We start from the raw sequence: 17288 nt of genomic DNA on the forward strand, positions 1-17288 counted from the left end.
AGCTAATGTTGTTGCCCGACCACCAAAAACCATTTGTGCTGGCGCCCGACCACCAAAAACCGTTTGTGCTGGTGCCCGACCACCAAAAACCGTTTGTGCTGGCGCCCGACCACCAAAAACCATTTGTGCTGGCGCCCGACCACCAAAAACCATCTGTGCTCGTGCCGACCACCAAAAACCATTTGTGCTGGTGCCCGACCACGAAACACCATTTGTGCTGGTGCCCAACCACCAAAAAAACATTTGTGTTGGTGCCCAAGAACCAAAAACCATTTGTGCTGGCGCCCGACCACCAAAAAAAACATTTGTGCTGGCGCCCAACCGCCAAAAACCATTATTGCTGCCGCTCAACCACCAAAAAACATTATTGCTGGCGCCCGACCACCAAAAACCATTATTGCTGGTGCCCGACCACCAAAAACCGTTTGTGCTGGTGCCGGCCACCAAAAACCATTTGTGCTGGTGCCCGACCACCAAAAACCATTTGTGCTGGTGCCCGACCACTAAAAACCGTTTGTGCTGGTGCCGACCACCAAAAACCATTTGTGCTGGTGCCCGACCACTAAAAACCGTTTGTGCTGGTGCCGACCACCAAAAACCGTTTGTGCTGGTGCCCGACCACCAAAAACCGTTTGTGCTGATGCCCGACCACTAAAAACCATTATTGCTGGTGCCTGACCACTAAAAACCGTTTGTGCTGGTGCCCGACCACCAAAAAACGTTTGTGCTGGTGCCCGACCACCAATACCATTGCACGACCATCAAAAAATATTTATTAGTGAGTAATATTGGTAGAGGATTGTATCTGAAATACTATAGGGTCTAATTTAAAAAAAAACTATTGGTTGTTGTTATTGTTATCATAATTGAATAAAAAATGTTCAGCACTGAACTGGCGAGCAACTGCAGCTGCTGTGTTGAACCGATTCCCCGATTGAGAGTCTTTGCATAATCCTGATCTCTCATGCACTTTTTTACGACCGCCCTTTTTGAGGGCCTTTATTAATCTTTGTCAAGATTTAATATTCTTGAAATCACAGACTGACGCCCAACCTCTCTCTGGTGGCTGAGAGGGTCATTCCTTTGGCCTTCATCTGGAAAACCTGCTGTCTCAGGGTTTCAGTCAGTGGCTTGCCAGGTTAACTTCAATAACTGGGAGTTCTCTGAAAGTGTTTCTGAAAGAGGTTTCTGAAGGTTTCTGATTTTGCTCACTGTTTTTTTCACAAAATAAAGGTTTTTGTTGAAGGGCCTTGGCTATTTAAAAAAAAACATGCTAGTACAGCAGTGGCATAGCCACAGAGGATATTCTATCAAATTCTGAACAATAAAAACATCAGTATTCAGAATAAATCAGGTATTTACCATTTTTTTTCTCAAATTCTGGCTTTCACTGGCTTTCTCCGGTGTATATATAACAATAATGAACTAATAAAAAAAATGTATACAGTATGAAAGATACCTCCAGTGTTTTGGTATGTAGCTAAGCGCCCCAATAGCGCCCTCTTGTGCTCCGGACAGCCAGTGACATGTCTGCTTTTGTCAACGACAACCGAGCGAGTCAGACAGTCGTTTCGTTGGCAACCAACCGCCTGAATGTAGATCCGCATGGGGCTATACTACTACTCTTTCTCTCCAAATAACCCAGCGGAATCATAAGATAAGGATCCCAGGATGGTCTTAGTGCATGTCGGATATCTGGTTCTTCCTGTATTCGGCTCAGTAAGAAACAGAGGTACGGTATTAATAATTCATATCGACCAAAAAACATGTGCCCTGTTATCTTAATATTCACTGCAGCTGTTGGGCTAGCTAGCTCGAGTTTTAGCCGTTGGGATAGCTTGAGTTTTAGCCGTTGGGTTAGCTCGCATGTTAGCCGTTGGGATAGCTGGAGTTTTAGCCGTTTAGCTAGCTCTAGTTTTAGCCGTTGGGTTAGCTCGCTTTAGCTAGGTTAACATTAACGGTCAAATTATTCACGAAACTGCACCGCACCGTGATACTACTCTAATCTGTATTAACTGCAGGTTATTATAAACAAACGTATATTGCTGTTTGCCGGGCGAAATTCTGCCTAATTTAACAAAAGCTAACTGGCTCGATTGGGCACAGGCTATGTCTTGGAACGGAAACATTTCTCACAAAGGATTTCACATGCACGGGGCGAGCTGTCCAAACGTATCTGATGTCAAAAACACATTTTCGCATAGCCAGTGTTAATCACATATACATTTTATCAGTTTTATTATTATTTCAGTAACATAACGATGTATTGTTCTTAACCCCTCAAAGTGCTATCGTGCATTTCCACTGTAATAAAATACCGCAAAATAGACGTAGCCTCTCCAGCCAGTCAGCTTATCTGTGCCTGGATGATGTCATTTGAAGATCATCTGCTTCTGCTCGCCGTTTTCTACCATGTTTTTTTGTAATTATTATTATCCGTGTCAATTGGCCAATGTAGTAGTCGATACATGGCCAATTGCCCGCGGAGCGTGCACTTCCTAACCATTAAAGTATCAGTCGCCTTTTTCTATTATTTGCTAATTGGCAATTCAGCAGCTGTTTTGTTTGAAGCTGACGAATATGCGGTCACAGTTTAAACAATGGTAAAGCTACAGTGTAACATTAAATTCACAACAGTGGCATCAATGATTTCATTGTGCTTTTATTTCTGTTCTTATTTCCCTGTTTCATAGTATGGAGGCTGGCTCTACATTCTGCATTTATCAGATCTTTGTCGTCCCCCCCATTGTGTAGCTAATGATCATCTGCTGCTGTGTGGTGTGGCGTGGCCTCTGCCTGTTCTCTGCATTTAGCTGTATTGTGAATCCCTTCTTCATTTCCTCTTTCCATCAGAAGACGACATTGGTATTAAAAAAGCACCCCCTCCCAAGATGTATTCAGCCATAGACTTTCCATGTTAAGCAGACTAAAACACTAGCTAACACCTAGAACAGAGCACCTTTTTGTCTGTTTTTCTGTCAAATTGCTGTAGCACTGAGTAAACATTTTAGCATCTTTTTCTACATATCAGTTGAATGTCATTGTGTACCTCCCATCCAGTCTTGATAGACAACATGCTGTAAATTCCTGTAAAGTGGATACATTTTGCATGATCTTAAATACTGCACTGCATTGTTGAACACCAGAATTTGGCTCATCTTCTTTCTTTTCACACAAGGTGCAATGTACATGATTAAAGTGACATATAATTAAAAATAAAAGCATGCAAATTGGAACCATATGCATGCCCTTTTATTGTTAAAACTCAGCATTCCAGCCAATGCTGCCATGTGATCACTTAAAATGATTGAAGGTACACTGCACCTGCACACAACAACCTACCATAACTGTCTCCATTTATGTGTAATCCTTTTGTTCCCTTTGCAAAATTCAAGCTTCGAATCACACTGAATTGTCAGGGCGGTTTGCCCCTTATGGGCAAATTAAACTCTAAACAAATTTACGGAAGCAAAACATGCTCACTGGTGGTTCATCACTTCCCCAATTTTCCCCACTAACAAGGCAAAAATGCTATCCATTTCACAGGGATGCCTATTTTCCTGCACTGCTAAAGAGATCCTCTATTAGTAATAACGTCTTTATTGTTTGGTTGTGGTCTATCTTTACCTTTTGTTCTGGTAATAGTACTTTCAATGCATGGTCACATTTATGATTCATATTTTTTGTTTTTGTTTTTCTACATTGACTAGTGAAAATCCAATGTAATCTTTCTGTAGTAAAGATGTACCCTGCTGTACTGAAATCATGTGCTGTAGCCAACACGTCTGCTCATTGGATGCTGCTTTTGTTCTTTTTAACCCTATATGGAGCATGGTGGGCCTTGCCTTCAGTCTATGTTGTTTATTTTTGTTGCATGAATTTATACTATTACAAACAAACAAGGAAAAAAAACACAAATTCCACAAATACTAATATTTTTCAATAAAGAATATAGTGTTTTTCCTAACCTTCAGTGTGCTTCTTGCTGATTTCCATTTATTGTCCTCCCTCTCCCTTGTCCCTACCTGCCCCCCCTCAACCTCCCCACCCACCTCCTCTCCCGCTGTGACAAAGATAGACAATTTCCACGCTTCCTCCATCACAGGGCCTGAATGAGTCTATCTGCTGTCATTCATGGTGATCGTTTTTTACTGAGACGCTTGAAAACGCAGTGTGCTACTTGCAATCTAGAGTTGAGCCTTTGACCCATGGCAGCAAGGTCATCTCTTGTCTGCCCGGCAACAATGACGGACTGAAAAAATTGCTGGAAGGTCATACTGCTTCGTATCTTTGCTGGGTGTGTTTTAAAATCATACTGCGTTTTTTTCAAGCGTACTCCTAGTAAATGCAATGTAGACTTTGCCTATTTCCTCATAATTTTTAAAACTATTGTCACTGTTTACATCAGAGTTTGTCGTGTCTTACACTGTCAAAACAGATTAAACTATACAGGAATTTGTATCTTCTATAAGAACTGCACAATTTTAATGTCTAAACTGGTAGACTAATATGAAATGCACTACTTCTGCCAGGGATTTCTGCCAGATGGACATAACGGAGCACAGTATATCGAATCCTGCTCTACTGCAGGCCTATCGTGGCTTCTTTTAGCCGGGACTCTCTCAAAAAGTTTCTAATCAAAGCATCAGTTGTTCTTGCATTTTCTCAGCCTTTCCATAATCAAAAATGTCTTTTAAAACCACATTGCAGCACAACACAAGTTAGTCTGTATTTTTCTCCCTGTTGAGTCTCAGTTTGCTGGTAGCCAAATAGCTGTGGTTGGAGAGAGTTAGAAAAAAGGAATGAAGCTATTTCCTCTCAAGTCCCAAATGTTCATATGGGACAAGAACAAGTAGAGCTACACTGTATGAGTAAGATACAAAGATCCAGTCGGTTTCAGTTAAGCACAGATGTATAATAATGTGAATTTATTTTATTCATTTTTTAAGAAGGAAGGAAATGTTCTTTACGGATATATAGATAAAGACTTGGCATCTGGACATCTTAATGTGTCTTATAGACAACCAGTTACTAAAGGTTTTACGCGGTGCACAAACCCACAATCGGCTGCAGAATTTACAAGAACCGGGCCACGAACCATACACTGGTAGATTTCATCTGTTCTGATCCAGTTCGCTTGTCTGTGAATCAGAAGACCAGGAGGCGATACGGAGGTCGGAAATGCTAAATGCAAGCTCGCGTTTTGTGTGCAAGACAAAAAATGTTTGTCATGTTCATGGTACTTGTGGTAACCATCATTTTCCCACCCCCACAGAAGTATTTTTCACCCTAGGTAAGCGGTAGGGCTTCATTCACATGCTATATCACACACACAGTGATACCACATTTCACCCACAATTAATTCCAGCTAATCTCTCCCTTCAGGTGCTTGACAACTTCTCCTTATCCTCCACAGGCTCCCATTTCAACCGGCAACAGCAGCAACAGCAGCACAGCCATGCTACCTCTTGCCGGCACTTCCAGTTAGGTCCTCAGGCTCAACTGCCCATGGACTTCCCCATGCCCCACCCAGGGCAGCCACAGTCAGGCATTAACCCCCACCTGGCCCCTCCTGGCCACCAGCATGGCCCTCAGCTCCACCCGCCCCTCAACCCCCTGCCCACTCCCCAGTTCCAGGACATCCCTGCCCCTCCCTTCCTACCTCAGGCATTACACCAGCAATACCTCCTCCAACAGCAGATCCTCGAGGCCCAGCACCGACACATCCTGCCACCCTCCAGGTATCCACACAGGGAGAGTTAAAGTACAAGAAAAGTATTTCCAGTTAACCTCATGGTTTTGCAGTAACATGTAGAAGAACCTTTCCCCTCAGTTGTTTTCAAATTCTTGGTTATTTGTCTTAGTAGACGCACCCCAGAGAGAGTTCCTCACCAGCCCCACAGACTGCGGCCCGGTTATGAGTTCGCTCCCCCGCTTCATGTCCCTCCTCAGCCTGTGGTGCAGCAGCCCCGCTATCTGGCTGAGGGCACAGACTGGTAAGCAAAATACCCATTTTATATATAATACAGTATGCAGCACCACAAAGGCAAACGGTCTCAGCTATTTCTTATTTGATAGAAAAGTAAATTGTCATGATTTAAATTTAGAATTCATACCAACATAGTCTTATTAAATGATACAAAAAGAATATATTACTCATTTTCCCACCACTGATGATTCAATTTGTTGTTGAAAAAAAGCCCAAAGCAAACCAACTCTTATTAGAAACTAAAATTGGCAAATAACACATGAATGCATAAGGAGTTCCTTTTGCACAAACAATAGCAGCTACTTTGTTTTTGTTTGAAGAAAAGAAACGGTTTTCATGATGTAGGTTTAGATTTCACACCAACAGAAATGAAACGCTGCTAGTTTCAGCACCAATGCTATTCAAACAAGACAAGACCTCCTTTTTTGGTCAGCTGTTCTTAGTTTGATTGCACCAGACCGCTGTGAAATCTGGGTCAGGACCAGAAGAAAGGGGTTTAAGACTAAGTTGAAAAATAGCCCAGAGCTTATTAGACACTATTGCAATACATTTTTACATGTGTTGCTAAATGTAACATTAATGCATATGGAGTTTCATAAGGGTGAAGGGGAGGTAAAGTTACTCACAGTGGCTTTAGACATTATTTTGGGATGCTTGAGAGAAACAAAGGCAGAAAAGGTGAAGGGGAAAAAAACGATGATTTAAAAAAACAGTTAACACTCAACTAAATATGTAAGAGAAAAATGTGAAAGAATACTTAATATTTAGATGTGTCGAAGTGATTGGCAAAATGTCGAGGCTACACCATACATCTACCACTTGATGCATGTGGGACTACCCCACAGGTGTTTGTTTTTTATTTTTCAGTGTCCCTATGAGTTGAATGGTACTTTGTTTCTGTAATTTATCTGAATACGTTGTACTAGGAAGCAATAGATATTTGATTAAGATACCATTAATGGCAAGTACATATACAGTTAGCTATCTACTTCAACCATCTATCAACCACCTTTACCTGACTGCTTACACTTCTCGGCCTGGTCGCACTTTCAGCTCTGTGTTTTGGTGTTAAAGCTGACTCAATATATATATTTCAAATCGGAATTTCTGTTTTCTCTTGAATTAGTTAAGCTTACTCTACAATCTTTCCAAATACAGAATAGCCACTGTTGTACAAGAACCCCTGGTTGGGAAACGCTGGCCTAAATGATATCAAAAGACAATTTGCAAGCAACACTATTAAATAATGATTTCTGCACCATTGGCTGACTTGTTTTTCTTTTCTTTTTTTCCAAGGGATCTAAGTGTAGATGCTGGGCTGCCCCCCCACCAGTATCACATCCATCCGCTGCCGCAGCACTATCAGCACTACTTGACCTCTCCTAGGATGCACCACTTCCCTAGAAACAATGCCTCAACACAAGTGGTGAGCCCCCCTCCGCCTCAGTACAATCAATCATGTTCGTCTTGATGAACTCCCAGCGACTCTTCTCTGGGATTCTCAGAATAATCTGGATACCCAGAAACCGTGAATGACCTGTGTTCCAGTTTTTCCTACACCAGAGCTGAAGCTAGCTCCTTTTATCTCTCATCTTCCAGGTTGTCCATGAGATCAGAAACTACCCATATCCCCAGCTGCACTTGCTGGCTCTGCAGAGTCTCAACCCCTCCCGCCACGCGTCTGCTGTTAGAGAGAGCTACGAGGTTTGTACCACTGCTTCCTTTCTCTCTCCTCAGCTGACACACCAGTCTACACTCATTTATCATTGTTTTCTCTGTGACCAATGCTCTGGACAGGGTTGAGTGTGGAACTGATTTTCTTATTTCCAATTACCTCGGCTTTCAGATGCCTCAAATGGTCCATCTGCCTTTAATCTCATGACATTTGTTTTCATTTTAACAAGATGCAATTGTTTTCTGAGAAGCTCTTTCCTGTTCTTCAAAGCATCAGTTTAACTTGACTCTTCCACACTTGCTTCTCTCGTTCATTGGAATACTGTTAGAATGCGAATGTTGGTTTTAATTTTTGCAAATACAGAAATGCCTTTTGTCAGACTTTAAATGTTAACCTAAAAGAATTGAAAGACATGTTTCCTTTTTAGGAGCTTCTGCAGCTGGAGGACAGGCTGGGCAGTGTAAACCGTGGCGCAGTCCAAACCACCATAGAGAGATTCACCTTCCCTCATAAGTACAAAAAGGTAAAGAAAAAAAAATGTTTTACTTGCTAGCAGAGTGACAGATCTTCTTGATGTGGTCTTGTACAGACGAAGGCTTTGGGCAAGAATAAGTTTAGCTTGATGTGAAAGACTGGGATGGAACAGGGCAGCGCTGGGTCGAAAGGATCCACGAGAGAAGAGGAGAGTGGAAAGGGGCTCACAACTCTCACAGTAGTTCAAAGGTCAAACTTATTTCCGTTAGCAGATCAGTGAGACAGGTCTGCAGAGTGCACAATTCAAGGCGAGGGATGAGTCATCCAGCTGTCTGCAGATATGTGCGAGGAATAAATTAAGAAAAACGTCTATACTGAATATGACCCAAATACTCCGGAAAGAGTGCAGGATCATTTGATACATTGTGAGCGAGAAGAAGTAATTGAGTCTTTTTCATCTGATGTCTGTCTGCAAAGCATGATTAGATGACTCTTTTCTTCTTTGCCTGGGCTGACTCAGAGACACCCGTGGCATAAACATAACGGCTTCTAACACAGCTGCACGACACACTTTAATAATTAAAGTCTGTTTGCCTTACTCTCTCTGCAGAGAATACCCCAGGACCTGAAGATGTGTCTGGATGACGAGGAGCTGGACACCGATGAAAAGTGCACCATCTGTCTGTCAATGCTTGAGGATGGAGAGGATGTCAGGTACGCTCATCTTCTGCTTTTTCAAAGGGGGGAAAAGCTGCAGATGTGAAAGTAAGCTTTGTATGCAGTTCATCCCTTTGGGAGTGCATTTGTTTTACTAGTCTAGGCTCTGTTACATGCAGCTTTTAGCTAATCTAAAGCACCAATATGGTAATGTTTGTCTGTCTGTCATTGCATAGGCCGGTTGGTCAGTTCTTGAAAGTTTGTACACATACATATATATATATATATATATATATATATATATACAACTATCACCCTAGACGATGAATCCTAATGTCTTTGGCGATCCCCTGTCTTTTCCTCTAGCGCTGCCAGCAGGTTGAAATTTTTGGTTTTTGAATGAAATTCCAGACAACTTTTCATGAAATTTGAACATTTATCTCCCGCTCAGGATAAAATTCTGACTTAGAACCGGATGATAATTCAATATGATAATTTATCGTCTTTCAATGGTATCGTATCGTAATGAAATCATGTATTCAATTATTGTGATACACAATCAGGCCTTCTCAGTTGATCATAGCAAGTTCATGCAACCTGAGATTTCAGGAAATCTGATGCAAAATATTTTGAAGTAATGTTTTTACATCACTATTTGTGTGCATACATGTAAAAAAAAAAGTCAGTAAGTCAGTATACAGCTGTAAAACTTGTTTTTGTCTATTATTTCACATAAAACCTATGCTTATTTTGCGTGAAAGTTCTTTGAAGATCTTTAGTATACAGAAATAGGCTTTGCCATGTGGTTTTTTTAGACTAAAATTTTTATTGAATAACCAGAAAACATGCTATATCATGATATGTATCATTATTGAGTTATGAAATGATCTACAGTATATCGGGTTAGAAGATTTTAGATTTTAGGGCCATATTGTCCAGCCCTATTTCAACCTTTATCTAGCGCCATCATCAGGTCAATATTTTTTTGGATCATGAGTAAATACCTGCAAAACGTATGGCACCCTCAAAACATCAGCTGTACTTTGTGAATCAATGCTGTTCCTCAAATGAGGATTATATTGCTGAGTTTGTTGGCGATTAGTACAGAGTTCTTACAGGTGCTGGAAAATCTTGAAAACACTTTTTAATAATAAAGTGCTTGAAACAGCACACAGTCTCAAAACATCATGTTATTGTTTCTAAGACAATAACATCTCATTTAATATGATGAGCAAGTAACTAGAAAATGCATTTCCTGCAGAAATACGTGGAAATGCTTTTATGCTGAAGATACAGTGAAAAACAGCTTAATGTATGCAAAAATATAAGAAAAGCTGAATATTTGAAAAGAACATTAAAAAAGGCTGAATATCTGCCAAAGTATAAAAAAGCTGAATATCTAAAGAAAATATTAAAAAAAAAGTTGAATATGGGCAAAAGGCTAGCCCTGTGAGAGCCCATCAGAGGCCAGCCCTGTGAGAGCCCATCAGAGGCCAGCCCTGTGAGAGCCAATCAGAGGCCAGCTCCCCCATATGGGGACTCAAACCTGCGACCCTACGGTTCCCAGCAGAGTTCTGTTAGGACTGCCCTTTTGACCTCTACACCCCGCTGCACAAAACGGTTGCCGTGGCGAAGGCCTTATGTAGGTCAAACTAAAGCATTGGTCTCTGCACTGAAATGCATAGGAACATGCTTCCAAACAACTACTTCTCACAGAAAAAAGTCTGACTTGTATTGTTAAAATGTATTCACTTTGAGCATTATGAGGGTTTGGTCAACATGGACAAATGTTTTTTTGTGTGGAAAAAGTTAAAAATGTCTGAATCACAGCTTAAAAATCCTGAAGCAAATTTTAACATTGGAGTCAATGAGAGCAGGAAGGCACTTCCTGGTGCTTTGAGCCAGATAATAATTTCTAAAATAGGATGAGAATGAAATTATATCTGAGAAGTCAAAGCAGTGGAAGCTAGAGAAGAATTAGTCAGAAAGAAACTCACACCTGAACGCCAGAATGGAGGAGAGATCCAAGGGATTCTTTTCACTCTACCGGCGCAATACACACTCATTATAAACTCTGATCAGGACTAAAAAAAACACAACATATAAACAATGATTATAGGAAAACTGATAATAAGATATAAAAAAATTAATAAGAATTAAATAGTTCAAAGTGTTGCGGTTAGAATGAAGTCTGTAGGTGAAAGTATGTGGGACTAGATGAGGTTCGAAGAGGGGCATGTTTAAGAGTATTTTAGCTGATCTCCATTAGTTTGCATTATAAAAAAAGTGTGAAAAAGGCTGAATATATGAAAAAGTATGAAAGGCAGAAAAGAAAGTTGCGGAGCTGATCATTTTGATAGTTGAATGTTTTTTGTAGCTGAAAGTATGCAGTAGCTAGAGGCGACTGAAAAACTTACGAAAGAAGAATAATAATGATAACGTAGGTTGGAAATGCTTAAAGCGTTTCCACCAATAATAAGTATGATCAAAACTGGGTATTGTTCTGTATACAAATATGTAGTCCACCACAGCAGTAAGGTGCTGGAAAAGCATGAAAATGCACTTTGAAATGCTTGAAAAGTGTTTGAATTTGGAAAAGGTGTAGGAACCCTGTTAGTAGATCTTCTCTCAAATGTTTCTTGTCTGGTAAGGTTTTAGATTGGCTTGGAAATCCTAGAGACAAACATTAGGGATTGTCTCATTTGTCCATAATAATTGTCTTCACATCCAACCTCTACAATGCAGTGGACCTAGACACAGTGTTGTGAACAAATCATATTCGTACGGTTGTTTGGGGAAAACTGGTTGAGTTCTTTGAAATAGATATTGGTTCTGCCACGTGAGTTCAAAGCATTGGTTCACAGGATTTCCTCCAGCACCTCATCTTGAAAATAGCGCCTGAAGGCAACATTAGCATTTCACACAATCTTCACAATCTTATGATGTGTGTCCAGTGTTGTGATCCGTCTAACTGGCAAAGTGACAGAGGAAGCGTATTTTACACTGAGAAAAAGGAAAAAAAGATGAAAGAAGAACACAGTAGGTGAGGGCTTCACGTTATCTGGGGTCAGGTGTATCTGTGTGTGTTTAACAGAAGAAAATGGAGATGTGAAATGGCAATAGAGTTTGGTTTTGCTTGTTGATTATATGAATTATTCAAACAAATGGTGGTAATCCAAAATGTCTCTGTTCTAAGCATTCATCAATCATGATGTTTCAGGCTTTGTTTAGTTCGGAGTCACAAGGTTAAAGTTAGAGAAGTGTTAGAAGAGCATATGCCTTTTGGTTCTGTGGAGTTTTAGCAGCAGTTGCAGTTTTCCTGCAGATGAAATCAAATATGAAGCGAAATTTGATCACAAGAAGTCACTTGAGATGCATTCGGATGTCAAATGTGGACCGCAGTCAGACAACTGGATCTATTCTAGACACAATCTGGATACTGAGCGTGACAGCAGCCGTGAATCACATGAACATCCAAAATTTTGACTAACTAAGCAGAGTAACTACAACGTTTTAAAAATGATGTTTATAAAATACGACATATTAGACTATTCCAGAGACGGAAGAAATAAATCCTGGACTTATTTCCATTGTGTCACTGGTGTGTTTACACAGTCCATCAACCTTTACCAAGACAGAGACAAGCATCCAGTGTCTGACTGAAAATGTTATGAGAGAAAACATTGTATCACAAAAAACAAACAATTAATATTTTTCTTCAGGAAGCACACTAGGATAAAGCAAATTATTATATTTAATTAATCTGCAGATCACTTTCCTGGTTTATCGATTGTTTTGTCTATTAAGTTACAGAAACATTTTGATTTCCCAGATGTGACGAAAACCTAATCAAAGATATTTTGTTGAAAAATAACCAAAAAGATGATTTCATTATCTAAGTATATAGGGATTGATTTTCTTTTGGCCTAATTTGATGAATCAACTAATTGTTACAGCTCTAAAGCAGGCCTGTGTGTGTAACATGATAACAGTGAAAAAAATCCACTTACAAGACTAATAAAGGAATGCTTTCTTTCTTCCTTTCTAGAAATAACTTTGTCAACAAAAGACTGCTGTTTTCCACTGAAAATCATGTATCTCCAAATTTGGTGATTTTTCTCCAGATAAAATAGTCTCCATCTTGTACAGGCTGTTGGATGATCTGAAAAATGCACTATCACAAAGCTGCAACAGGGCAGTTTAACCTTTTAAAGATTACCCAGTTTTCAGTTTTTCAATGTTGCTGAATATTTTCTTGGATTGAAGTTCTAGATATTTTTGATAAAATCTTGACTGTGTCTCTTCTGTGTCTGCAGGAGATTACCCTGCATGCACCTCTTCCACCAGGGGTGCGTGGACCAGTGGCTGGCCACCAGCAGAAAGTGCCCAATCTGCAGAGTGGACATTGAGACCCAACTGACCCCCGACAGTTGATAGCTCCTGTCGCCTCCTGCAGCTTTGGATCTGGTCTTGTTAATTCTCCATTGCCTCCCACTGGGGGAAGCTCTGCCAAACATCCCTCTCTCTTCCCCTCTGCATCACTCAACAAGCCTGCCTTTTGAGACAGCTGTGACTGAGGGATCAACAAAGCACACTCCCCTACAACACAGCGAGGGATGGGGGTTGATGCATAGATGGGTGGCTGGGCTGAAGGTTGGTTTTGAATGAACTTGCTGGATGTAAAAGGTAGGAGCAGAGACGTATGGACAGATGTGCTGAGGCTTCACACAGATTCTGTCAGATTGTGTACCCTGTGTACATTTCTCCATACAGCCATCGAGAGAGGACACTCTGACTTCCAACTTCCCCAGCTCAGTGTGGCGTATTAAGGCCATTTCTCTGCCACTACATCTAACCCCACCCCCCCAGGCCTGTGAAAAAATCCTTTAAGCTGCACTCTGCCCAAGCCCTCAGCACATCTGTACAGAACATAATCAAATGATTAGCATGAGGTTGTTTGGTGTGAACTCTCGTAGCTGAACGCTTGTGGTGTAATGGAGTATAGTACTGACTAAGTATTTGCAGAGTAACAGTGTTGTGTAGCAAGCAAAAGCCTTTTGAGATATGTTTGTGAAAAATAAACCTGCAGAGAGGGTGAATAATACGGCTTAAATAAGAGAGAATATTCAGCGTGTTAATCATAGACCACGAGGAAAGAGCTAGTTGTGTAAAAAGGCCAAAAATCCCTCTTTCTCGTCTAACATGGTTTTGGATTTACGGTTAGTAGATACCATCAGAGTTGATGCTAACCGCTAACTGCAGGCATGGCTTCCAGTGATCTGTGTAGTGTCGTAGTCGGGCCTCTATTATCTAGAGCAGAGGCCTCAGATGTGCATGCTGTATGGCAGGCTTGGGCTGTGTCGTTAATATTGTGGAGCAGTAGAAACAGGGACTGTGTCTGTGCATGTGAACCGTATACTATGACTCTGACGATCCCACTCATTCATAGAGGAGGACAAGAATGCACCTAATACCCTTTTCCCCACTTCCACCTCTTCCCCCACTCATCCCGAGTAGACCAAAGTTGCCCTTAGACACCGATCTCAGACCAATGTAGCATTTCTCTCCTGATGTTCGAGGTTAGGATTCAAAGAGCTGCTAGTAGATCCGTGTCTAACTGCAACTCCTCTCTGTTGCCTCGCTCATGGCATGCTCATATGACATGAGAGGCCGGCATGGGCTTGAGGATGCAGTGCCTGAGGTCTTGCCATCAGAGTGAATAAAAACCTGACATTTGTATTACCTATTACCAGAACCTTATTGCCTATCAAACAAGCACATGTGATTTCTATATACAGTGAATCGCCTCCATTGTGTATCAGCTCCTTTTCATTTCAATCTGAGTTGCTCCCACTGTTATGATAAAAAAGACTGTGTCTGGTGTTACAGGGAAAATACAAACTAGTTTGCCTGTGATATGTGCTAGAATGTGTATGATTGTCCCCACACCCCTCCCCCCATGGTAGTAGTGTATGGTATTGCTAGAACAACTGTGATACGTTCAGTGATAGAAGCCGTTTTTCTCTATATCATGCATGAACCATGTCGGCGTAGTTCACTTGAAGGAGGGTGAAAGGGAGAAAAAGCCATCCATTTGAAAAATACCAAACAATTGTTCTTGACATTAATTTTTTTATTTTCAATTGTCTTTTTCTGCCATTTTCTTTTTCTTCTTGTGTTTTTTCTTTTGCGCACATGCCAATTTGGACATGGTACTAATATGCCAAGTCCTTGTCCATTTTAACCATGGTGAAGAAAAAGCTGCAATGCTGCAAAAACATATTTATTGTTGTTATAATGTAGCTTGTGTTTTGTAAATGCACTATAATATGGAGTTGCCTGATTTTTTGGTTTGATGGTGTGGGTTCTTGTCCTAGATTTTGTGTTTCTATTCAGTTTCAAGTATTTTCATGCTTCCTTGTGTATTATTGGAGGGTAACTTGACTGTTTGTGTTGCGTTTTTTTTCTTTTTGTATGAAACCTCCATCCAAAAAACTACAGATGGATGAAAATGGAGGTTTTGCTAGTTCACATAGAATGCTGTGATTAAAGATGCCTTAAGTATTTAACAATCATTATTTATTACTAACTGTAGCTAGCTAGCTATTGTGGTGGAATATTTAATGTCTCTATCTCATAACTTTGCAATTTAATCAATATATTTATTTAAAATAACACAAAATATAAAAAAAAAGGAATACCTCATTATGCATTGGTCGGTGGGGATGCTTTTGCATGCCGTCTGTGTTTTCTTTTTCAAAGGAGGAAAAAAAGAAACCTGTTGAAATATTGACGTGGGGATTGTGTTTCCCAACACATCTTCTAGCCAGCATGGTGCTGTTGATCTGGATTACATTCCATTCATGTCACCTCTTGATTTAACTTTGAAATCTTTTCATTTTTTAAACATCAGCCCTGCTTCGATTTGAAGCAGGTAACGGGGTACAAGCCCTTTTTTGTCTTAGTATGGCTCCACAATTCGCTTGCTTTGTTATGATACTGCTTTGTTTCCCATAATCAGTTATATTTGATTTGATTTTTGATATTTGTTTTATTTTGACCACGCTCATTATATGCTATCATATCTGGATCTCAATTTAGTGCTTATTATTATTATAGGACCCACATAATGAGCTGTATTATTTGTCCCTTTTTAATGCTGGCGATTGCTTTTTGTGGGATTTTGGGAAGTATCTAACATGCTGACTTGAGCCATTGGTCTTATTGAGCAAATTTCTGGTGTACTGTGGTTATACAATATAGATAGCGTGTTTTACACCCTGGTATAATAAGCTAAATACGTTTTCGGTGTGCATTTCTTATTAATACTCTACTAATCCTGCAAATTATTATAACATGTATTGGATTGGAATGAAGCTGGCTGGTCTTACTAATATTATTTCATTTTCGTGCTCTCACTGGCCTTACCCCATGTCCTCCACAGTGTACCCCATTTCTCCAGAGCGAACTGGACAGTAGCCATAGTATTAACTCAAGCTGATGAACCGGAATGAACAGTAGAACTTAAAGCACAAGCTTTTTAATGCATGTCCTTCTCAGGTTTTCCTATGTGTATGTGGGAGTAGCTCTGTAGATGTGTTTAATATGATGCTGTACCTTCTTGAATATTTCAGATGTTTCTTTGCTGCTGAAAAAATGTTGATTATTAACCTGCCAGTGAAAAAGGGAAGTGGCCATCTTTGTACAACACACTGCTGTTTTGCTGTAACCGCGCAATGTTTTATGATCTTGAGTATTTTATAGAAAAGTAGAAGTATGTATCAATAATATGAAAGCAATAGCTAAATCATAATGAAGAATAACATGATCAGTGAATATTGTGGAAAATCTTTAGATTCACTCTGGGTGGATTTTGTACTGTATTTATTACTAATGATGCAAAAAGTTGCATAGCTTAACCCAAACTGTTCTGTCTCTTTTTTATTTATTGTCTTGTATATGATCTTTTTGTATGTGTTTTTCAAATAAACTGCCTAAAATGCTGAGAACTAAACTAATTTGTGGTGTTATTTGGCATCCCATCCCAGCTTTAAAAAAAGTACTCTAATATCAGCTTAACACAGATATATCTGCATCAGTGTACATGTTGGCTTATGCAGTACAGAAATGCCTGTTGTTTGATATCCTATCAGAAACAGTTTAATTGTCCTGCTCTGTACATATCTTAGTCATAATTCTTTAGAAAGCTTATAAAGGGATCTTCATCATAAATTAACTTGGCCTCAAACGTCCTTTATTTGTGGGATATTTGAATTTGGGTTATTTTGCTTACCGTGTTCCTGAAACAAACCCCTTATTATTAAATGAATCATTACCAGGGTGACCAATTTGAACCCAAAGTAGCAATATAAATTAAGGACATTCTTTGTCACAATTCAATATTAAAGACTTACTGGTCTCATTTACTACTGGTTTTCTGGTGTGTGATGTGGATTTGTATCCCAAATCCATTTCACACACTTATTACTTATT

The 17288-nt window shown here is 40.0% G+C and overlaps 1 protein-coding gene across 5 annotated transcripts; it reads left to right on the forward strand.

Annotated features, from left to right (window-relative positions):
- Window positions 1–1585: 1585 nt before the first annotated feature.
- ark2cb (arkadia (RNF111) C-terminal like ring finger ubiquitin ligase 2Cb) lies at window positions 1586–16796 on the forward strand. Of its 5 annotated transcripts, none has more exons than XM_083912441.1 (8): window positions 1586–1732; window positions 5417–5741; window positions 5865–5996; window positions 7286–7415; window positions 7589–7693; window positions 8092–8187; window positions 8749–8852; window positions 13112–16796. In XM_083912441.1, exons 1-8 carry the CDS (start codon window positions 1672–1674, stop codon window positions 13227–13229), a joined length of 1071 nt encoding a protein of 356 aa, XP_083768567.1. In that variant the 5' UTR covers window positions 1586–1671; the 3' UTR covers window positions 13230–16796. The 5 variants fall into 5 exon arrangements, with proteins under 5 accessions (XP_083768567.1, XP_083768568.1, XP_083768564.1 ...); XM_083912442.1 differs by having other exon boundaries at window positions 5868–5996; XM_083912438.1 differs by lacking the exon at window positions 1586–1732 and having other exon boundaries at window positions 5278–5741.
- The last annotated feature ends 492 nt before the right edge of the window (window positions 16797–17288 follow it).

This window comes from Echiichthys vipera (genome assembly GCF_963691815.1).
Source record: "Echiichthys vipera genome assembly, chromosome: 4".
Classification (NCBI taxonomy): domain Eukaryota; kingdom Metazoa; phylum Chordata; class Actinopteri; order Perciformes; family Trachinidae; genus Echiichthys; species Echiichthys vipera.